This window comes from Mauremys mutica, chromosome 15 (genome assembly GCF_020497125.1).
Source record: "Mauremys mutica isolate MM-2020 ecotype Southern chromosome 15, ASM2049712v1, whole genome shotgun sequence".
In the NCBI taxonomy this organism is placed as follows: domain Eukaryota; kingdom Metazoa; phylum Chordata; order Testudines; family Geoemydidae; genus Mauremys; species Mauremys mutica.
In genome coordinates this window covers 35919366-35940934 of record NC_059086.1, presented here as the reverse complement: position 1 = coordinate 35940934, position 21569 = coordinate 35919366, and the positions used below count along the sequence as shown (strand labels likewise).

At 71.0% G+C, this 21569-nt stretch overlaps 1 protein-coding gene across 6 annotated transcripts; it reads right to left on the bottom strand.

Moving 5' to 3' along the window:
* Positions 1 to 1517: 1517 nt before the first annotated feature.
* Positions 1518 to 21266, bottom strand: PPP6R1 (protein phosphatase 6 regulatory subunit 1). 6 transcript variants are annotated; one of them, XM_044988887.1, is made up of 24 exons: positions 21017 to 21266; positions 14189 to 14421; positions 13805 to 13991; positions 13149 to 13286; positions 12536 to 12601; positions 12139 to 12251; positions 11573 to 11686; positions 11324 to 11489; positions 10565 to 10717; positions 9468 to 9599; positions 8945 to 9009; positions 8592 to 8707; positions 8183 to 8268; positions 7743 to 7832; positions 7466 to 7563; positions 6803 to 6826; positions 5964 to 6021; positions 5580 to 5716; positions 4725 to 4831; positions 4220 to 4385; positions 3900 to 3979; positions 3314 to 3416; positions 3053 to 3166; positions 1518 to 2781 (listed from the first exon to the last, which is right to left on the bottom strand). In XM_044988887.1, the coding sequence occupies exons 2-24, from the start codon at positions 14413 to 14415 to the stop codon at positions 2778 to 2780; spliced, it is 2544 nt and encodes an 847-aa protein (XP_044844822.1). In that variant the 5' UTR covers positions 14416 to 14421; positions 21017 to 21266; the 3' UTR covers positions 1518 to 2777. The 6 variants fall into 6 exon arrangements, with proteins under 6 accessions (XP_044844822.1, XP_044844819.1, XP_044844821.1 ...); XM_044988884.1 differs by having other exon boundaries at positions 3314 to 3419; positions 21017 to 21265; XM_044988886.1 differs by having other exon boundaries at positions 3314 to 3419; positions 4725 to 4828; positions 21017 to 21263.
* Positions 21267 to 21569: the final 303 nt, after the last annotated feature.

Sequence of the window (21569 nt, the reverse complement as noted above, 5' to 3'; positions counted from 1 at the left end):
AGGGGGGGGCGGCACCGTGCGGCGTGGGGCGGCACCGTGCGGCGTGGGGCGGCACCGTGCGGCGTGGGGCGGCACCGTGCGGCGTGGGGCGGCACCGTGCGGCGTGGGGGGGGGGGGCTGCCCCTCAGTACGTCAGGGGCGATGTGTAACGTGTCTGTACCTGCGTATAAGGCTGCATCCCTGGGGCGGTGTCTCTGTGCGACTAGGGGGCAGTGGAAAGTCCCGCCACTGACTGAGCCGTGGCCAGTGCCTGGGGGCCACATATTCATAGTACGTCCTGTAGAGTAAAGTCTAGAGGGCAGGGCCGCCCAGAGAATTCGGGGGGCCTGGGGTCTATGGCGGCGGGTCCCAGGGCGGAAGGACCCCCCCCCCCCCGCCGTGGGTCTTCGGGGCACTTCGGCGGCGGGTCCAAGGGTGGAAGGGCCCCGCCGCCACCAAAGACCTGGAGCGGAAGAAGCTCCGGGGGCCTGGGCCCCGCGAGAGTTTTCCAGGGCCCCCGGAGGGAGTGAAGGACCCCGCTCCAGGGGCCCCTGCAGAGCCCGGGGTAAATCGCCCCACTGGCGCCCCCCCACTCGGCCCTGCTAGAGGGAACCATCACTGCGCCTTGGTGCCTGACCAGAGGCTGCGGCCCTGGGGGTCTCTCGGCGTCTGCTGTGCCAGCGAGCTGCAGAGCCGGGGCAGCCGCGGGATCTCACCCCCGAGCAGAGCAGAGCAGATCCCCGCCCTGGGGGCGCCTGACACCCCCAGGAAGGAGGCCGCGGCAGGCTCAGGCTTTAACCATTGGTTTTTATTTTCATCCGGAATAACAAAAGAGACGAGCCGGGGACCCACGGCACAGGGGGGACGGTCGCCGGCCGGGGAGGCCCCGGGGCAACCCCCAAAAGGCCACTTGATTTGGTTCCTGTTTAAGAGCTTTTAAATATTGCCACTAGAGGGGTAGCCGGGGGAGGGGGGTGGCTACCAGGACATCACTGTTGGCTACTGCTGACTTGGGGAGGGGGGAATTCAGTGCTTTTCCAAAGGAGAAAGGTGCGTCACGGGCCCATCTGGCCCGGCGTCTGGCCCCGTCTCCCCCCAGCCAGGGGCCGTGCGGGGGGCGGGGGGGGCTTGTTTCAAAGTCTCTTTGTGCAAGGGGAGGGGATCAGACCCCACGCCTCCCTTCCAGCCTCGCCCCCCCCAAGCACCTGGGATCCCCCCCAAAACTAGTGCAATGCAGAGCCTCTCTGGAGAGGCCGGGAAGATCAGTGGGGAGGGGAGGGAAGGGGGGCAGCCCCTCAACCAACACCTGCTGATTGGTGGGGGACCCCTAGCCCCCCACGCCCTACAGCCTGAGCTAGGGGGGCAGGGAACTTCCTAGGTCCCCGTAAGCCTTCCCCCACTCCTGAAGGGCCCTGAATCCCCTGGGGTGGGGAGGGAAAGAGACCCCCCCTCTCCGTACCGTATGCCCCCCCCCCCGCCAGATCTGCTACAGGGTGGGTTTGGGGAGGCTGAGGGACCTGAGGTCCATGCCATGTACCCAGATACACCCCCCCCCCCAAATGTGGGGAGGGTCAACAGAGTTAAGCCCCCCCACCGGGGCATATGGAGGGGAGACCATCAGAGTGGGGGTTGGGCTGGGGCCCAGATCCTCCTCCTAGACCTTCCATTGGGGGGGGGGGGAGGAGAACGGGACGACACAGCTGGAGGTGTCTGCAGGCCCCCATGGAGGTGGGGGGCAGGTGGCCCCGCTCCCCCGCAGACGGGCTGTAGTCTGAGCTGGTGCCAGCAGTGGGATCCAGGAAGGGAGGCTACTGAGTCTGGGGTGGGGGGGGGGGAGCATTGGGGGCTATTTGGATCCCCTCTCCCCCCCCTTGAAAACCAGCCAGGGTGGGGTGGGAGGGGAACTTCCTCTGACCGGCTGGTGCCGTTTCCTGGGGCGTGACCCATCTCTGCCCCCCAACACCTCCAGCCCCCCAGGCCAGGGAAATAAATAACAATGGGGAGTGGAAAACATGAGGTTAAAGGGGTCACAGAACCAGCTTGGGGGGGGGGGGCGGGAGGGGCAGGGACCTGCCCCACAGCCCTGAGTTCCACCCCTCCCTTGTAGTGGCCCCCGCAACCCCCCCAGCCCGACCCACCGCACTCACCACCCCCTCGGGCCCCGCCTACCCATGCCCAACCCCGCCCCCAATGGTCCCTGGCCCCACCCCCAAGGGCTCCTAGTCCTGCCCCACTCCCTCCCTCCAGCATTTCTTCCCCTCCGCCCAACTAAGCTGGGCTCCGGGGGGCAGAGCCCCACCCCAGGCTGAGGCCCTGGACTTGACACAGAAGGGCGGGGGGGGGGAAGAGTTGGGGTTGTGCTTATGCTGGAACTGCGGGGGGGGGGGGATCTAATCTGTGTGGGGAGGGGCCCCCCAGACGAGGCAGGCTGGAGGGGGGGCCCGGGGGCCGCTAACCTCGAGGGTTGGAAGCCCGGTGGGGGGCCGGCGTGGGAGGTGGGGGGGTGTTAGTGCTTCCCAGAGTCACTTATCCGAACAATTCGCTTTGAATTCCGTCGCTCAGCCGCCGATTTCAGTGCAAAAAGGGGGGGGCCATGCCGGGGGGGCTCACACCAGCCTCCCTGGGGGGCGCTCAGCCATCTCGCCATGAGCATCCTGTGATGGGGGGGACTGTGACCCCCCCGTCCTATGCTGCCCCCCCCGCGGGAATGAGCTCTCCGTGGGCGGGCCGGGCTTCGGGGGGGGGCTCCCCCCAGCCCCCCCACGATCAGCAGCTTCCCCAGGCGCCCTCCGCGAGCTTTATCTGGGGAGGAGAGAGACACGGACGGGGGGGGGGTCACCACTGTTCCATCGTGTCCCCCCCCCACCCAATTCCCAAACCTGGGACTCCCCCGTCTGCCCGGACCTCCCAACCCAGGGCCCATCTCCCCAGCCTGGGGGGGTGGAGCTGGGGCCAATTTAACACCCCCCCATGCACAGGCTGAGCCTCCCCCAGATCCTGAGGGGGATCCCCCCCCACTGAGCCCCTCCCACCCAGCAGATCCCCCCCCACTAGCTGGGGGGTCAGGGCTCACCTGGCTGCTGGCTGCTGCTGCCTCTGGGGGGCGCCGTTCTCCGCCTTGGGGGCGGCCGCAGCCCCCGGGAGCCGCTGGGGGCCGTCAGAGGTAGATAGGGGGGCCCCTTCCGTGCTAGGGGCGAGAAACAGCTGGGTGAGGGGTGGGGCCAGGGCTGGCTCCTCCCCCACCCCACAAGCCCCACCCCCAAGCCGGGGTTCAGCCCTGTCCTAGGGCGCCCTTCCCCCCCCCCGTTGCCCCTCCCCTTTGCCCCGGCCTTACTTCGGCCTGGCTGCGGCGGGGCCGGGCGGAGGCGCCGATTGGCCGTTCAGCGCCAGGTCGCTGCTCTCGCAGGGCGATCCCGCACGGGGGGGCTCCGGGGGGGCTGCTGGAGAGAGGGGGCATTAGGGGCCCACCTGCCTCACCCATCCCCCCAGCCTCATAGGTCCAACTCCCCCCAGCCCAGATCCACAGACCCAGCCACCCTCCCCCCACAGCCCTCTCGACCCACAGGCCCAGCCCCCCCCCCGCCCCACTCAGACCCACAGGCCCAGCCACCCTCCCCCACTCAGCCCCCCTGATCCACAGACCCAGCCACCCTCACCCCCGGCTCAGACCCACAGGCCCAGCCACCCTCCCCCACTCAGCCCCCCAATCCACACGCCCAGCCACCTCCACCCCCCCACTCAGACCCACGGGCCCAGCAACCCTCCCCCACTCAGCTCAGACCCTCGGGCTCAAGATCATCCCCATCCCCGCCCAGTTGTGAAAGGATTATGCAACCCCCGCCCCCACAGCCACCCTGGGGCTCACAGCCCTGGGGTCACTGCTGGGGGCAGTGGGGGCAGGTTGCCGTGGTGACACTCACCTCCCCCTGAAGATACATTGCTGCTTGTCGGTTCCTGAGGGTGGGGTCCCTGGGCAGAGCCTGACGGGGCATCTGACAGGCTGCAGAAACACGCCCCCAACTGGGTCAGACCCACAGGCTCATCGACCCCGCCCCCCTCCCTGGCCCGTGGGCCCGTCGACCACTGCCTCCCGCCCCTGCCACACGGGCCCATCGACCCCGCCCCCTTCCCAGCCCCGCCCCACAGGCCCATCGACCCCGGCGTCCCGTCTTCCACAGCAGCTGGTGCCAGCCCCCCCCGAGGCCGCCCCGTGGGGGGGGCGAAGGGGGTTGGGTCTCACCTGGTCTGCGCTGAGGGCGTCTCTGAAAACAGGGCCCAGCTCCCTTCCGTGGGGGGGCGGGAGGCGTCCGAGCCGGGCCTGTCCCACACGGCCACTCCAGTGTCCACCCCGCCGCTGGGGGGGGGCCGAGCGGGGGCCTCGGCAGGCTCCGGGTCAGGGCTGGCCCCTGAGAAGGGAGAGCAGAGAGCGGGGTCGATTCCCTGGTGCCAGCGGGCGACCCCCGGCACCCCCCGGGCACAGCCGCTCGGGCTGCCACCACCTGCGGCCTGCGTTGGGCAGGAGCTCGGACTAGATGATCCTAATGGTCCCTTCGGACCTTAAAGTCTAGGAGTCTATGACCACCCGAAAGCCGGGAAGCGAGGCCTTGAGCTGCATTTTTAATGAATATGCACCATCTCATTTACATATATTACTTAGACCTGACCCCCGCCAACCCAGAGCCAGCCCCCCTCCCCTTCCCCTCCCCGCCCCGTTGGATTCACCTCATTCTCCACTGGGGTCTTACCCTCGGCCTCGCCGCCGCCACCGCCTCCGCCCTCCTCGCCCCCGCCCGCGTCTTCCTCCTCCTCCGAGTCCCGGCTGCCCTCGCTGTCCGTGCTGCCGCAGCTCCTGCCGTGGGGGGAGAATGGGCCTGGATCAGCCCCCCGGGCCCATCTACCCCGGTATCCCGCCTGCTCCCTGCCCCCCGGGCCCATCTACCCCGGTATCCCGCCTGCTCCCTGCCCCCCGGGCCCATCTACCCCGGTATCCCGCCTGCTCCCTGCCCCCTAGGCCCATCTACCCCGGTATCCCGCCTGCTCCCTGCCCCCGGGCCCATCTACCCCGGTATCCCGCCTGCTCCCTGCCCCCGGGCCCATCTACCCCGGTATCCCGCCTGCTCCCTGCCCCCGGGCCCATCTACCCCGGTATCCCGCCTGCTCCCTGCCCCCGGGCCCATCTACCCCGGTATCCCGCCTGCTCCCTGCCCCCGGGCCCATCTACCCCGGTATCCCGCCTGCTCCCTGCCCCCGGGCCCATCTACCCCGGTATCCCGCCTGCTCCCTGCCCCCAGATCAGCCCCACAGATCCATCTACCCCGGTAACCCACTTGCTCCCGGCCCCCAGATCAGCCCCACGGGTCCATCTACCCGGTATCCCACCTGCTCCCTGCCCCATCTACCCCGGTATCCCGCCTGCTCTCTGCCCCGAGATCAGCCCCCCAGGCCCATCTACCCGGTATCCAGTCCCCTTCCTGCCATCCCTGAGCTCATCCAAGCTGGTATTTATCCTAGAGCTGGGGAGAGAACCCAGGAGTCCTGGCTGCCCCTGAGAACAGGAGGCCCCGTGCCTGCCCCCTTGGGGTCAGAGTGGGGGCCAGTACCTGGGTCCTGCGGGCTGCGGGCCCCCCCCGGAGTAGCCCAGCTCCTTCTCCTGCCAGGCGTCCTCCCCGTCCGAGTCGTCGTCGTCAAACTGCTGGATCCGCTCCTTGTAGCAGACTTCAAAGAGGTTGGAGTTGGGCTGGGGGGAGGGGGCAGAGAGTCAGGGCGCCGGGTGGGGGCGCGACGGGGGGGGGGGCCGGGGAACGGTCACGCGCTGCTCATCGGCGCCCAGCGAGACGATGCTGGGAACGGGGGGCACTGTGGGGGTGGGGCAGCGGGCACAGCAGAGGTGTGGGGGGGTGATGTGGGGCTGGGGAAGGTGGTAATGGGGGCAGTGGGGATGGGACGCAGAGCCGGGGGACATTGGGGGCGGGGCCGACACTCACACTGTCATCGTCGGCGCTCAGCGAGAAGCTCAGGCTGCCCGTCCTGTCGAAGGGGGCACTGGAACGGAGAACACACCATGAGAGGGGGCCGAGCCGCTGGCCACCCCCCGCCACCAGCGTTGGGAAGAGACCAGGGGCTGCTGCTAGACCCCCGCTCCCCTCCCAGAGCCAGGAGAGAACCCAGGAGTCCTGGCTCCCAGCGCCCCGCACCCCCCCGCTCTAACCACCAGAGCCCACTCCCATCCCAGAGCCAGGAGAGAACCCAGGAGTCCTGGCTCCCAGTCCCCGCCCCCCCCCGGCTCTAACCACCAGACCCCACTCCCCTCCCAGAGCCAGGAGAGAACCCAGGAGTCCTGGCTCCCAGCCACCCCCTCCGCTCTAACCACCAGCCCCCGCTCCCCTCCCAGAGCCAGGAGAGAACCCAGGAGTCCTGGCTCCCAGCGCCCCACACCCCCCCGCTCTAACCACCAGAGCCCACTCCCATCCCAGAGCCAGGAGAGAACCCAGGAGTCCTGGCTCCCAGCCCCCGCCCCCCCCCCCCGCTCTAACCACCAGACCCCACTCCCCTCCCAGAGCCAGGAGAGAACCCAGGAGTCCTGGCTCCCAGCCACACACCACCCCCCCGCCCCACGCTCTAACCACCAAGGGCTGCTGGGACGGTTAACCCCGCGCAGCCTGGAGCTGTGCCCAGCTGAGTCCCTGATGGCAGGGGGCGGGGGAGGGGTTTGAAATGTGGTTCTCCTCTCCACCCCCCCTTGCTCTCCAGGATGGGGAGGGGTCAGGCTGCTGTCACATGCCCCCGCCGGGGGTCTGGGAGGGGGGTGCGGGGGGGCTGTTACCTCTTGAGTTGGCGGAAGTGGGCGCTGGAGGCAGCGGAGAGAAAAAGAGAAGCAAAGACATGAAGCCGAGAGGGGTTTTCGGGAGGGTTCCTGGGGGGGCTGGGGTGCCCCGCACCGAGGGGGGGCGGCTCAACGGGCAGGGGGCGCTACTGCCAGCACCCCGGCCCCACGGCGGGGGTGTGTGTGTGATGTAACGTTGCCCCGTTGTTCTACGCGAGGTCTCCGGGGAGGCAGGAAGCCAAGGAGGGGGGTTATGGGGTGTCAGCCTGGCACGGACTCCCCCCACTTCGTCACACAGCCCCCCGCCACGTGGGGGTCCCCGGGGAGGCAGGGGGTTAGCGAGGGGGCCGACGGGGCACCGTGTGCAAAGCCGGGTTAGACACACACATTCAGCGCCCCCCCCGGAAAGCACAGGGGTTCGTTTGTGCAGAACCCCGTTAGTGTGAATGAGCCGGGGGGGGTCACCCCAAAAGGCGCAGCACCAACAGGAGTCGCGGCACAGCTGGGGAGAGAACCCAGGAGTCCTGGCCCACAGCAGAGAAGATGGATCTGGTGCCACCTAGTGGCCCTGTTCCCCAGTGCACCCTCCCCCCCAGCGGGTCTCTCCACCCCGAGTGTGGGGCAGCGGGGGCAGAGCGGGGGGCGTCCGGGGCAGACACACACTTGACGCTCTCCTCCTGCTCCCCGAATTCCTCGTCGTTGAAGCCGAAGTGGTCGATGAAGGCCGAGGTCACCTGCTGCATCTGGTAATCCACGAAGGCCTGGCGAGGATGGACAGACACAGACAGACAGACAGAAGCTGGGCGGGCATCGGGCACAGGGGGGCTGGGTATCCGGGGGCCCCTCGCCCGGTGCCGGGACGCAGCCCCTCTGGGGTGGGGCACGGGGACACCTCGCCGTGCGCTGGGATGCGGCTGGCTCTGGGGGGGGGCAGACCCACCTGCTGCAGCACAGCCTCCTGGGGGAAGTTGAACTCCTTCAGGTCGTTTTCCTCGTCGTCGCTGGACGAGTGCAGATTGTGCATGTTCACCTGCAGGGGGCGACGGGGCTTCTTAGGGTCATGGTACGGGGGGGGCGGGGGAGGCACGAGTCTGATCCCTCCCCCCGACACCTCCCAGCCACGGGGGGCAGCACCGGCCGGGTGGGTCCCTCAGAACATGTGACAGAGCTTCAGGCGTTAGCCGGCGGAACTCCCTGCTACAAGACGGGGCTGGCGCTAGAGCAAGGATGGCTCGCGGCTTCCGCGGTGGTCGGCCTGGGGCAGGAAGCCAGCGGGCACGTGGGGCTGCCCGGGGGGCTGGCATCGGAGCTGAGAGCGGGACAGATGTGGGGGTAGCCCCGGGCAGGATGGGCCTGTGGGGCTTGCGGGGGTTAGCTCACCAGATCCACCACGTTTTTCTTGTTGGTCTCTGCCAGGGGCCCCGAGACGAATTTCTCCCACTGTTCCTGCTCCTCCTCCGGCAGCTCTGCCACGGCAGGGGCACCGGGGTGAGATGGCGCCCCCCATGGGCGGCAGCCCCCCCCCCACGCACACACTGCCCCAGGGGGCAGGGAACAGCCCCAGCCCCTATCCACCCCCTACAGCCCCTGGTGGGGGGCAGGAACACCCCCAGCACAGGGCGCCCCAGCCCCTCTCCACCCCCTACAGCCCCTGGTGGGGGGCAGGAACACCCCCACCGCAGGGTGCCCCACTGAGCGCCCACTAAGAGGCACCGCAGGCCCACAGCCAGGCAGGGAGCTGGGAGCCGTGGGGCCGGTTCTGGGCCCAGCGCCCCCCACAGGCACCTACCTTTCAGCAGCTGCCCCACGAGGGCGACGTGAGGGCCCTTCTCGGAGCTCTGCACGAGGGCGTTGGCGATGCGCGTCAGATGGCCCATGTAGCCCCTCCGCCGGCCTCCGGCCGCCCTGCAACGGGACCCGAGGGCCGGGCGTCACCGCAGCGCCCACCCCCCGGGCGGCGCTGGGCTCCCAGCAGTCCGGGCTGGGCACTAGGGGGCGCTCTCACAGTGTCCACCCCAGCACAGGGCTCAGGAGAGCTGGGCTCCTCCCCTCTCCCCGGCTCTGGGAGGCTTGGGAGCTAGGACTCCTGGGTTCCCCCCTGTCGTGGGGGTGTCTCGCTCCTCATCCCCACCCACCACTTACTGCGTCTGCTCGTTCTCCTCCCAGGCCGACAGGATTCGTTGCACCAGGCGGCATTTCTGCAGCAGCTGCAGGGGCGGGAGAGAAGGGGGCAGCGGGTCACGGGCGGGCGGGGCAGAGACGGGACCCACCACTGACTAAGGGAGCAGGAGGCAGTGCTGGTTACGGGGGGGGGGGGGGGGGCGGAGCCAGGACTCCTGGGTTCTATCCCCAGCTCTGGGAGAGGGTGGGGTCCAGTGGTTTAGAGGGGGACGGGGGCTGGGAGCCAGGACTCCTGGGTTCTATCCCCGGCTCTGGGAGAGGGTGGGGTCCAGTGGTTTAGAGGGGGACGGGGGCTGGGAGCCAGGACTCCTGGGTTCTATCCCCGGCTCTAGGAGAGGGTGGGGTCCAGTGGTTTAGATGGGGACGGGGGCTGGGAGCCAGGACTCCTGGGTTCTATCCCTGGAGCCAGTTATAACCTTGGAGGAAGGAGGCTCTCTCCCCCCTCCCCCCCCAGAACTTCGAGCCCTCCCCGGCCCCCACTCACATGCTTGACGACGGGGCTGTCTGGGGGGGGCTGCGAGTCCTCGGGGGGGGCGCCGGCCCGCAGCAGGGTGCTCAGACACGCCTCCAGCTGGGCGTGCAGGAAATTGTTGTAGGTGTATTTGAAATACAGGTCCTGGGCGAGAGAGAGAGACAGAGCTCGGGGCCGCGTCTGCAAGGGACACCGGGCGCCAGCCTGGCCCTGGCGCTGAGCCGCCGGGGGCTGGGTACGCGGGGACCCCTCGGCCAGGGCTGGGACGCAGCCCCTCTGGGGTGGGGGGGGCTGGGTACGCGGGGACCCCTCGGCCAGGGCTGGGACGCAGCCCCTCTGGGGTGGGGGGGGCTGGGTACGCGGGGACCCCTCGGCCTGCGCTGGGACGCAGCCCCTCTGGGGTGGGGGGGGCTGGGTACGCGGGGACCCCTCGCCCGGCGCTGGGACGCAGCCCCTCTGGGGTGGGGGGGGCTGGGTACGCGGGGACCCCTCGCCCGGCGCTGGGACGCAGCCCCTCTGGGGTGGGGGGGGCTGGGTACGCGGGGACCCCTCGCCCGGCGCTGGGACGCAGCCCCTCTGGGGTGGGGGGGGCTGGGTACGCGGGGACCCCTCGCCCGGCGCTGGGACGCAGCCCCTCTGGGGTGGGGGGGGCTGGGTACGCGGGGACCCCTCGCCCGGCGCTGGGACGCAGCCCCTCTGGGGTGGGGGGGGCTGGGTACACGGGGACCCCTCGGCCAGGGTTGGGACAGGGGGGGTTGGGTACATGGGGACAGAGGGGCCCCTGGCTCTGACCCGGCGTGGGGGGGGGGAGGGGGCAGGACCCCAGGGCAGAGGGCACCTGGCTCTGACCCCAGGGCTGGTCCATGATGTTAGCCCCGCCCCCGTTCCCATGCCATTGGCTGAGCCCCGCCCCCGTTCCCATGCCATTGGCTGAGCCCCGCCCCCGTTCCCATGCCATTGGCTGAGCCCCGCCCCCGTTCCCATGCCATTGGCTGAGCCCCGCCCCCGTTCCCATGCCATTGGCTGAGCCCCGCCCCCTGTCCCATGCCATTGGCTGAGCCCCGCCCCCGTTCCCATGCCATTGGCTGAGCCCCGCCCCCGGCACTCACCAGCATGGTGTTGAGGGCGTCCAGGCCCAGCAGCTCCTCCTGCAGCCCCGTGTCCCCCGCGCCCAGCGAGCTGCCCAGCAGCTTCACCACCTGCAGCCGCGTGTTCCCCAGCGGCGGGTCCAGCAGCCCCCACGTCATCTGCAGGGCCGGGCGCTGCGGGGAGCGGGGTTAGCACAGCCGAGAGAACCCAGGCGTCCGGGCTGCTGCCCCCCCCCCCCACGCCCCTCCCAGAGCCAGGGACGGAACCCAGGAGTCCTGGCTCCCAGCCCCGCCCTAACCACTAGCCCCCACTCCCCTCCCAGAGCCAGTGACGTCCTGGCTCCCAGCCCCCCTGCTCTAACCACTCGTCCCCTTTCCCCTCCCAGAGCCAGGGACGGAACCCAGGAGTCCGGGGGCCCAGCCCCCCCTGCTCTAACCACTCGTCCCCATTCCCCTCCCAGAGCCAGGGACGGAACCCAGGAGTCCGGGGGCCCAGCCCCCCCTGCTCTAACCACTCGTCCCCTTTCCCCTCCCAGAGCCAGGGACGGAACCCAGGAGTCCGGGGGGCCAGCCCCCCCTGCTCTAACCACTCGTCCCCTTTCCCCTCCCAGAGCCAGGGACGGAACCCAGGAGTCCGGGGGCCCAGCCCCCCCCCCTGCTCTAACCACTCGTCCCCATTCCCCTCCCAGAGCCAGGGACCCAGCCCCCCTGCTCTAACCACTCGTCCCCATTCCCCTCCCAGAGCCAGGGACGGAGCCCAGGAGTCTGGGGGCCCGTTACCTTCGGGGGGTCGATCAGCAGCTGGTGGAAGTCCCGGAGGTAACCTCTGAGGGCCAGGAGGGTGCTGGGGCTGGCCTGGCAGGCGCTGCCGTCCGAGCCCAGAGGCCCCAGCTCCAGCTGCCCTTCCAGGGGGCAGTAAAAGCTGCCCATCCCCCCGGCCTCGGACCTACAGGGGGCAGAGCGAGGGGTGAGCGCGGGCGGGGGGGGCCGGCTGGCCCCGCCCCCTCCCGCCAGCTCCGCCCCCGTCACCTGGCTCGGCGCGGCTCCAGCAGCGTCAGTAGCACCTGGATCCCGCTGACGATGACGGACTCGTCCCGCTCGCCCGCCAGCATGTTCCCCAGCAGCTGCTCCACCGTCTCCTGCCTGCGGGGGGGGCCCAAACACCCCGCCCCCTCCCCAGTCAGGGGGGCTGGGCAAGGGGATCCCCGGGTCCCCAACGCCTGGCTGGGGGTCCCCAAACACCCCTCCCCAGTCAGGGGGGCTGGGCGAGGGGATCCCTGGGTTCTCAACACCTGGCTGGGGGGGGTCCCCAAACACTCCATCCCTTGGGGACCCGCCCCCCCCCCCCCCCGCTCCAGAGGGGCTGCACCTCAGCACTGGGTGAGGGTCCTTGGCTCGTGGTCTGGGAGCTTCATGCTTCTGCTTCGCCATCGTTAACCTGCATTGATATTGGGAGGGCCGGGACACCCCCCCCCAGCCAAGGGGGCCCTGCCCCTCACTCCCGACCCACAGCCCCCTGCTAGCCCATCCCTGGGCTGCCCCCTCCCCCAGCCCTGCCGGTGCCCCTCACTCCCGACCCGCAGCCCCGGACTCACTTCTCCAGCGTGGCCAGCAGCTGGTCGGGTTCGGGGCTGTCCTGGATCTGCATCATCTGCTCCCGGCTCAGTCGGATGATGTCACACAGGGACTGGGAGGCGTTGGAATGTTGCTGGGGGGTGGGGGGAACGAGACCCAGTTACTGGGGCGCTGGGGGAGGCGGGGCCAGTCCCTCTGCCCACGCCCCATCGGCGCTGCCGGCTTAGAGGGACGGACCCCCATTGCCAGTAAGGGCTGGCGGCAGCGGGAGTCAGGACTCCTGGGTTCTCTCCCCAGCTCTGGGAGGGGAGTGGGGTCGAGTGGTTAGAGTGGGGGGGGCTGAGAGCTCCCCTCCCATAGCTGTCCCCCCTCCCCATGTCCCGCTCCCCAAGGCGGGGGCCGCGCAGAGCCGCTCACATTGTCGTCTTTCGAGGGGTGAATCATCTCGATCAGTCTCTGCACGATCTTCTCCTCGTTCAGCCACTGTGAAGGGAACAGCATGTCTCGGTGCCCCTCACTCCCGATCCGCAGCCCCTGCTAGCCCAGCCCTGGGCCCCCCATGAGTTAGTTATGGGGCTGGGTTTCCCTCTGTCTCAGCCTGGCTAGACGCTGTGACTTTCTCCCTGCCAGGGGGACAGCAAGCAGGGCTGGCCATGGGTGGAGGGGACGGCAGCTTCTACCAATGGCGTGTGCTGAACCTGGAGCAGCCCTGGAGTAGAAAACAAGGCCTGGGGAAAGGGGCAGGGGCAAGTGTGGGGCAGGACGTGGGGCTGGGCACAGGGTAGCAAGTGAGACAGAGCAGGGCCCCCCCCCCCCGGCAGACAAAAAGGGGCGGGGCCAGCAGGCACAAGGGGGCGGGGCACTGGGTGTCCAGGGGCGGGGCCAGCAGCCATGAAGGGGCGGGGCACTGGGTGTCCAGGGGCGGGGCCAGCAGCCACGAAGGGGCGGGGCACTGGGTGTCCAGGGGCGGGGCCAGCAGCCACGAAGGGGCGGGGCACTGGGTGTCCAGGGGCGGGGCCAGCGCCCTTACATTGAAGACGTCCTGGCGCAGCACCGGCTGCTCCACGCAGGTCAGCAGGCGCAGCAGCAGGTCCATGATGGCCGAGGTGCCGATGTGCCGCAGCAGCAGGCTCACGAAATCGTCCTTCTTGCGCAGGAAGGCCACAATCTGCAAGGTCCGGGCCAGCCCCCATTAGCCTGGGGAACTCCCCACCACTGGGGCCAGCCCAGCTTCGGGGCCTGAGCTGATGAGGAGGGAACAGGCTCCCAAGCTCTGCAGCCGGGACGCCAGGCTAGATGGGCAGAGGTGCCGCAGTGAGGGGGGGTCCGGATGAGCCTGTCCCCCACTGCAAGCAGCAGCGAGTGTCTCACTCACGAGACCAGCAGCACAGGACTGAGGGGCCGCAACGGCCACAACCCTGAGCCCATCTAGCCCGGTCTCCCGCCTGCGCCAGCTGCTTCGGTGCGGGGGAGGTGCACCCCCTCCACAGCTCAAGGGGGCCAGCTACTGCCAAGCTATTCGTGGGTTTATGGTAACACCCCCCCATGCACACACCCTGGCTGGGATCGGGGGGCCGCCGCGCCAGGCGCTGCACAGAGGTGGCGTGAGAGCCAGTCCCGGCCCCAAGAGCTGGCAGGTGGAAGGGAAACCGAGGCAGGGGGAGGCTGGGCTGGCGCCCGGCGCACCTGATCTGTCTTGCGGTTGATGAGGATGCCCATGACCTTGCTGAAGAAGCTGGCCAGCAGCGGGTTCAGGACCCCGTGGCCCTGCAGGAAGCCGTAGAGACGCCGCAGCAGCCCCTCGTCCTCGCCCAGCGCATCCGTGATCGGGCTCACGTCTGACGTCAGGATCTCGCACGACACGCTGGGGTACCTGCGGGGGATGGAACATTAGCACCAGTCAGCTGTGGGGGGGGGGGGGGGAGCTGGTGCCCCTCACTCCCGACCCGCAGCCCCAAGCTCCGGGCTCTCCCCAGCTCTGCTGGTGCCCCTCACTCCCGACCCGCAGCCCCTGCTAGCCCAGTCCCGGGCTCCCTCCGGCCCTGCCGGTGCCCCTCACTCCCGACCCACTTGTAGCGCAGCCGCTCGTCCAGCTCGGCGGGGGGCTCCTCGGTCACGCAGGTCACCAGCGCCTCCATGTGCTGCGGCTGCACCAGGAAGTCCAGCAGCCGGCGGTTCACCACCTTGCACTCCTGCAGCACATCGTCCTCGTCCAGCAGCTCGCGCAGCGTCAGGTCGGCTCGCTCCAGCAGCGTCTCGATGTGCGAGCTGGAGTGCAGGTCGAACTTCCAGAACATGGCGCCCTGCAGAGGGGGACGGAAATGCGGGGGGGGTGTGTCAGCGGCCACAGATCCCCCATAGCATGAACGGCGAATGAACTCCGGGCTCGGGGAAGCCAACCCCCAGCCTGGACCACCCCTTCCGCCCAAGCCCCCCCGGAATCCTCCCCCCTGCTCCGGAATTCAGCCCCATGTGGGACAGCCACAGACCCCGCCCTAGAGATCTGGACAGGTGAGGTTGGGGCAAAGGGAGAGATCAGGGACCCCCCCAAACACGTCGACAAGGGTCCAACCGGGCCAGACGCTTCATAGACCTGGAACCTGATCAGGCCAGATGGGAGCCAGCGCCCCCTAGAGGGGATAGGCCCAATGTCCCATTCCCTGCCCCCCTGAGCCAGCCAGCCCCAGCCATGGGGCCAGGTGGGAGCCAGCCACCCCATCACCCAGATCTCTTTGGTTTCCTACAGGGATGCTCTAGCCGGTCAATATCCTTCTCTGGTCAGTCCCGGGCCAGCAGGGGGGACCGGCACAGCCCCACACCAGCTGGGGGCAGGGAGCGGATCTCAAACAGGAAGTGGGGCGACTCTCAGACTATGGCGCATGGGTGGAGCGAGGACGAGGGCCCATGTGTCATGTGCCCCCTGGGCTCCCTGCTCACCAACCTGTTTGTGTTAGAATGTCTGAGATCAGGGCCCCGCCGCGCCGGGCGCTGCACAGACCCCACCCCCGACAGATCAGGGCCCCGCCGTGCCGGGCGCTGCACAGACCCCACCCCTGACTGAGATCAGGGCCCCGCCGTGCCGGGCGCTGCACAGACCCCACCCCCGACTGAGATCAGGGCCCCGCCGCGCCGGGCGCTGCACAGACCCCACCCCCCACAGAGATCAGGGCCCCGCCGTGCCGGGCGCTGCACAGACCCCACCCCCGACAGATCAGGGCCCCTCCGTGCCGGGCGCTGCACCGACCCCCCCCCCCCGACTGAGATCAAGGCCCCGCCGCGCCGGGCGCTGCAGAGAAACCCCCCCCCCGACTGAGATCCGGGCCCCGCCGCGCCGGGCGCTGCACAGACCCCACCCCCCACTGAGATCAGGGCCCCGCCGTGCCGGGCGCTGCACCGACCCCCCCCCCCCCGACTGAGATCAAGGCCCCGCCGCGCCGGGCGCTGCACAGACCCCCCCCCGACTGAGATCAGGGCCCCGCCGCGCCGGGCGCTGCACAGACCCCACCCCCACTGAGATCAGGGCCCCGCCGCGCCGGGCGCTGCACAGACCCCACCCCCGACTGAGATCAGGGCCCCGCCGCGCCGGGCGCTGCACAGACCCCACCCCCACTGAGATCAGGGCCCCGCCGCGCCGGGCGCTGCACAGACCCCACCCCCGACTGAGATCAGGGCCCCGCCGCGCCGGGCGCTGCACAGACCCCACCCCCGACTGAGATCAGGGCCCCGCCGCGCCGGGCGCTGCACAGAAACACCAACACCCCGCCCCCCCCCCACTAACTGAGATCAGGGCCCCCTCGCGCCGGGCACTGCACCGACCCCACCCCCGACTGAGATCAGGGCCCCACCGCGCTGGGCGCGGCACAGAAACACCAACACCCCCCCCCCCACTGACTGAGATCAGGGCCCCGGCGCGCGGGGCACGGCAGAGACGCCCCCCCCCACTGCCACCAGGGCCCCACCGCGCTGGGCGCTGCACAGACACACCAACACCCCCCCCCCCCCCCCCCCTGACTGAGATCAGGGCCCCACCGCGCCGGGCGCTGCACAGACAACAAGACACAGCCCTGGACCTGAACCTACACAGATGAAGGCAGGACCCCGCCAGAGCCGTGGCAGCACAGCGTGGACTCAGGAGCCGTCCTGGAGCCGGCACTCGCACTCAGCTCTCCCACGCCTTCGCCACTAGGCCAGCCTCCCTCCCGGGTGAGGCCAACAGCCATCACCGCAAGGTTAACGAACAGGCTCCGGCCCCCCTCCCGCCCACGCAGCCCCCGTTCAGAGCCCTACCCCTGCGGCAGCCAGCTTCCTTCCAGAGCGCAGCCAGGCCCCGCCGGGCAGGGGACGCACGAGGCCGGCAGATACAGCTGCGGAGGCCTGGGTCCTTCCCCGGGCGGCCGGCTTTGGGCGCCACAAGAGGAACGGAAGCGACAGGAAATGGGTTTGCAGAAGGGGAGAGAGACAGTGACAGGAGAGCAGAAGAGCGCGTGCGAGGGGTGGGGGCCATACCCCAGAACCTCAACCTGCCGCCTCCAGCTCCCCGCCGGCGTGGGGGCGACGCCCCACACTGCCCCTTAGCCTCAGAGTCCTGTCTGTGCACACTAGAACCTGCCTGCGGCTGTCTCTGGGCAGCGCCTGGCACAACAGGGTCCCGATCTCAGCCGGGCAGGGACCCTCTCTCGCTGGGTCTGGGCGGCGCCCGGCACGACGGGGCCCCGATCTCAGCCGGGCAGGGACCCTCTCTCGCTGGGTCTGGGCGGCGCCCGGCACGACGGGGCCCTGATCTCAGCCGGGCAGGGACCCTCTCTCGCTGGGTCTGGGCGGCGCCCGGCACGACGGGGCCCCGATCTCAGCCGGGCAGGGACCCTCTCTCGCTGGGTCTGGGCAGCGCCTGGCACGACGGGGCCCCGATCTCAGCCGGGCAGGGACCCTCTCTCGCTGGGTCTGGGCGGCGCCCGGCACGACGGGGCCCCGATCTCAGCCGGGCAGGGACCCAGCCTCCCTGGTGCAGGGTCATGAGCTTCCCCCCACTCCCTGCCCTTCAGAACGGCCCCAGCTGCACCCCGGTCCTTCCACAGCTGGCAGCTAACAGCAAAGGTCGAACAGTCGCTATCTTAGAATAATGCCCGCCTGGCACGGGGCCACAGAAGCCCGTCCGGGTGGCGAATGAAAAGAAGAGGGGAGGGCTGGAGACACGCTGAGGTTACGCTGATTACACTCCAATTTCAGAACTGGATTGTGGGGGGAAGAGGAGTCACTCCAGATTGACCCCACCGGCAGGTCTCAGCTCCTAGCAGGAGGATTTAGCTGCTGAGTGCTTTGGGCGGGGGACTGTGCCACCCTGTGCAGCGCCTAGCGCATCAGAGCCTGGGCACTGGTGAATGAAACGTGATTAATGATGAGGGCCCCGACTGGAGAGAAAGAGACTCCTGTGCCCCATTCCCCGCCCCCCTGAGCCAGCCAGTCCCTGCCCTGGGGCCGGATGGGAGCCAGCGCCCCCTAGAGGGGACAGGCCCCAGGCCCCATTCCCTGCCCCCCTGAGCCAGCCAGTCCCTGCCCTGGGGCCAGGTGGGAGCCAGCGCCCCCTAGAGGGGACAGGCCCCAGGCCCCATTCCCTGCCCCCCTGAGCCAGCCAGTCCCTGCCCTGGGGCCAGGTGGGAGCCAGCGCCCCCTAGAGGGGACAGGCCCCAGGCCCCATTCCCTGCCCCCCTGAGCCAGCCAGTCCCTGCCCTGGGGCCGGATGGGAGCCAGCGCCCTGTAGAGGGGAGAGGCCCCAGGCCCCATTCCCTGCCCCCCACCCCCGAGCCAGCCAGTCCCTGCCCTGGGGCCAGATGGGAGCCAGCGCCCCCTAGAGGGGACAGGCCCCAGGCCCCATTCCCTGCCCCCCTGAGCCAGCCAGTCCCTGCCCTGGGGCCGGATGGGAGCCAGCGCCCCCTAGAGTGGACAGGCCCCGGGCCCCATTCCCTGCCCCCCACCCCCGAGCCAGCCAGTCCCTGCCCTGGGGCCAGATGGGAGCCAGCGCCCCCTAGAGGGGACAGGCCCCGGGCCCCCATTTCCTGCCCCCCTGTCCCGCAATACATGGGTTAGGAATTCTGTCACCCAGGTACCAGAAACGCCCGCCCCCTCAAGTTGTTACCGACGCTGTTGACAGCAGCCATGGCACGGAGATGGGGCAACTCCGCCCGGGCCATAGCACGCTGCCAGCCAGCCACCTGCATGGGGCCTTCACCCTTCCGATGGCCAGGTCAGCCCGACGCCAGGAGCCACGCAGGCCGTCGTCTGCCCCAGAGAGCCGCCCGCTGGGGGCCACGGCCGCTAGGACATCCACCCCCCGGCTCATGCTGAGCCCCTCCGCCTGCACGCGCCAGATGTACCTTCGCCCCAACAACAGGGGAGTCGCATGTACCTCACCCTGGGCCCCACTTCAGAGGAGGGAAACTGAGGCACGGTGAAGGGACTCGCCCCTCTGCTGTCACATGGCCTGGCAGTGGTAGAGGCCGTGAGAGACCCCAGGAGTCCTGGCTCCCAGCTGCCCCTCCCCCCGCTGTAACCACTAGACCTGCCACACAGAACCAGGGCACAGGCTCCGTCTCCCTCCAACACGGGGGCTGGATTCCTTTAGCCCCCCCCCCCCGACCGTGGTGCGAGAGGAGGGTGAGATTTGGGGCGGGGGGCTGCAGAGACCAAGCAGGGAGTTGGGCTGAGACCCGCCCCCCCCGTGACTGTCCCCAGCCGGGCAGAGCCCCCAGGGCCGAGGCAGGATCCCCGGGGGGGGGGGGGGTGTGTCTCTATGGGCCCGTGGGGGCATCACCAGGGAGTCTCAGGGGGGCGCCCTCGACCCAGCTCAGGGGTCTGTGGGGGGCCCCAGCCATGCCCAGGTGGGTCGATGGGGGGCCCCAATGGGAGGTCTGTGGGGGAGGGGGACCCGGGGGGGGCTTAGAGAGTCCTTAATGGGGGGAGGGACCCCGGGGGGATCCCCGAGGGTCCCAGTCGGGGGGTCCTGGGGGGGCAATGGGGGGGTCCCGGCCCAGGGGATTCGGGGCCCCCGACGGGGGGGGCAAAGGGGGGGCCCCGGCCCAGGGGATTCGGGGCCCCCGACGGGGGGGGCAATGGGGGGGTCCCGGCCCAGGGGATTCGGGGCCCCCGACGGGGGGGCAATGGGGGGGTCCCGGCCCAGGGGATTCGGGGCCCCCGCCGGGGGGGGCAATGGGGGGGTCCCGGCCCAGGGGATTCGGGGCCCCCGACGGGGGGGGCAATGGGGGGGTCCCGGCCCAGGGGATTCGGGGCCCCCGACGGGGGGGGCAATGGGGGGGTCCCGGCCCAGGGGATTCGGGGCCCCCGACGGGGGGGGCAATGGGGGGGTCCCGGCCCAGGGGATTCGGGGCCCCCGACGGGGGGGGCAATGGGGGGGTCCCGGCCCAGGGGATTCGGGGCCCCCGACGGGGGGGGGCAATGGGGGGGTCCCGGCCCAGGGGATTCAGGGCCCGGGGGGCGCAAGGGGGGGTCCCGGCCCAGGGGATTCGGGGCCCCCGACGGGGGGGCGCAAGGGGGGGTCCCGGCCCAGGGGATTCGGGGCCCCCGACGGGGGGGCGCAAGGGGGGGTCCCGGCCCAGGGGATTCGGGGCCCCCGACGGGGGGGGCAATGGGGGGGTCCCGGCCCAGGGGATTCGGGGCCCCCGACGGGGGGGGCCCTGGGGGGGGACCGGCCCAGGGGATTCGGGGCCCCCGACGGGGGGGGCAATGGGGGGGTCCCGGCCCAGGGGATTCGGGGCCCCCGACGGGGGGGGCAATGGGGGGGTCCCGGCCCAGGGGATTCGGGGCCCCCGACGGGGGGGGGCATGGGGGGGTCCCGGCCCAGGGGATTCGGGGCCCCCGACGGGGGGGGGCAATGGGGGGGTCCCGGCCCAGGGGATTCGGGGCCCCCGACGGGGGGGGGCACTGGGGGTCGCCCGGCCCAGGGGATTCGGGGCCCCCGACGGGGGGGGCAAGGGGGGGTCCCGCCCCACGGGAGTCGGGGCCCCCCCCGGGGGGGGCAAGGGGGGGTCCCGGCCCAGGGGATTCGGGGCCCCCGACGGGGGGGGGTAATGGGGGGGTCGCGGCCCAGGGGATTCGGGGGCCCCGACGGGGGGGGGCAATGGGGGGTCCCGGCCCAGGGGATTCGGGGCCCCCGACGGGGGGGGGCAATGGGGGGGTCCCGGCCCAGGGGATTCGGGGCCCCCGACGGGGGGGGGCAATGGGGGGGTCCCGGCCCAGGGGATTCGGGGCCCCCGCCGGGGGGGGGCACTGGGGGGGGCCCGGCCCAGGGGATTCGGGGCCCCCGACGGGGGGGGCAATGGGGGGGTCCCGGCCCAGGGGATTCGGGCCCCCGACGGGGGGGCGCAAGGGGGGGTCCCGGCCCAGGGGATTCGGGGCCCCCGACGGGGGGGGCACTGGGGGGTCCCGGCCCAGGGGATTCGGGGCCCCCGACGGGGGGGGGCAATGGGGGGGTCGCGGCCCAGGGGATTCGGGGCCCCCGACGGGGGGGGGGCAATGGGGGGGACCCGGCCCAGGGGATTCGGGGCCCCCGACGGGGGGGGCAATGGGGGGGGCCCGGCCCAGGGGATTGGGGCCCCCGACGGGGGGGCGCAAGGGGGGGTCCCGGCCCAGGGGATTCGGGGCCCCCGACGGGGGGGGCAATGGGGGGTCCCGGCCCAGGGGATTCGGGGCCCCCGACGGGGGGGGCAATGGGGGGGTCCCGGCCCAGGGGATTCGGGCCCCCGACGGGGGGGGCAATGGGGGGTCCCGGCCCAGGGGATTCGGGCCCCCGACGGGGGGGGGCAATGGGGGGTCCCGGCCCAAGGTCCCGGCGCTCCCCGCGGGGCTGAGGGGCCAATATGGCGGCCACCGAGAGACGCAGCTTACCGGGCCCCCCCTGGGTCTCCTGGCACCGCCGCGATCCCACAATGCCCCGCGCCCGGAACCAGCCTGCGGCCGCTCTGCCGCCCCGTCTCACTGCCGGGGCCCCCCGTCTCCGGGGCAACGCGCATGCGCCGAGCGGACCCTTCCTTCGCCCTCGCCGGGAGCCGGCACATGCGCACGCTCCGCACGATGGGTGGGGGGGGCCGCGCCCGCGAGAATTCTAGGCCCCGCCTCCCAGCGGGTACGCATGCCCAGAACCTTCGGGCGCCTGTTTCCCTGGGAAGATGCGCATGCGCCACACCCTTATTTTTTTCAACCCCGCCCAACGCCTAATGCGGTGCCCATGCGCAGAATAATCTCTCCGCGTTCCGGGCCAGGTACAGCGCAGCTGTTACCTCAGGAAGTGCGCATGCGCATATGGTGCGCCCCGCCTACCAATCTGCGCATGCGCCTTATAAATAGGCCGGATGGGTCCTTGGGCGCGCATGCGCCTGATGCAGAGCCAGTCCTCGCCCCTCCTGCTCGTTCCCTCCCTTACGCCAAGCGCCGTGGCGCA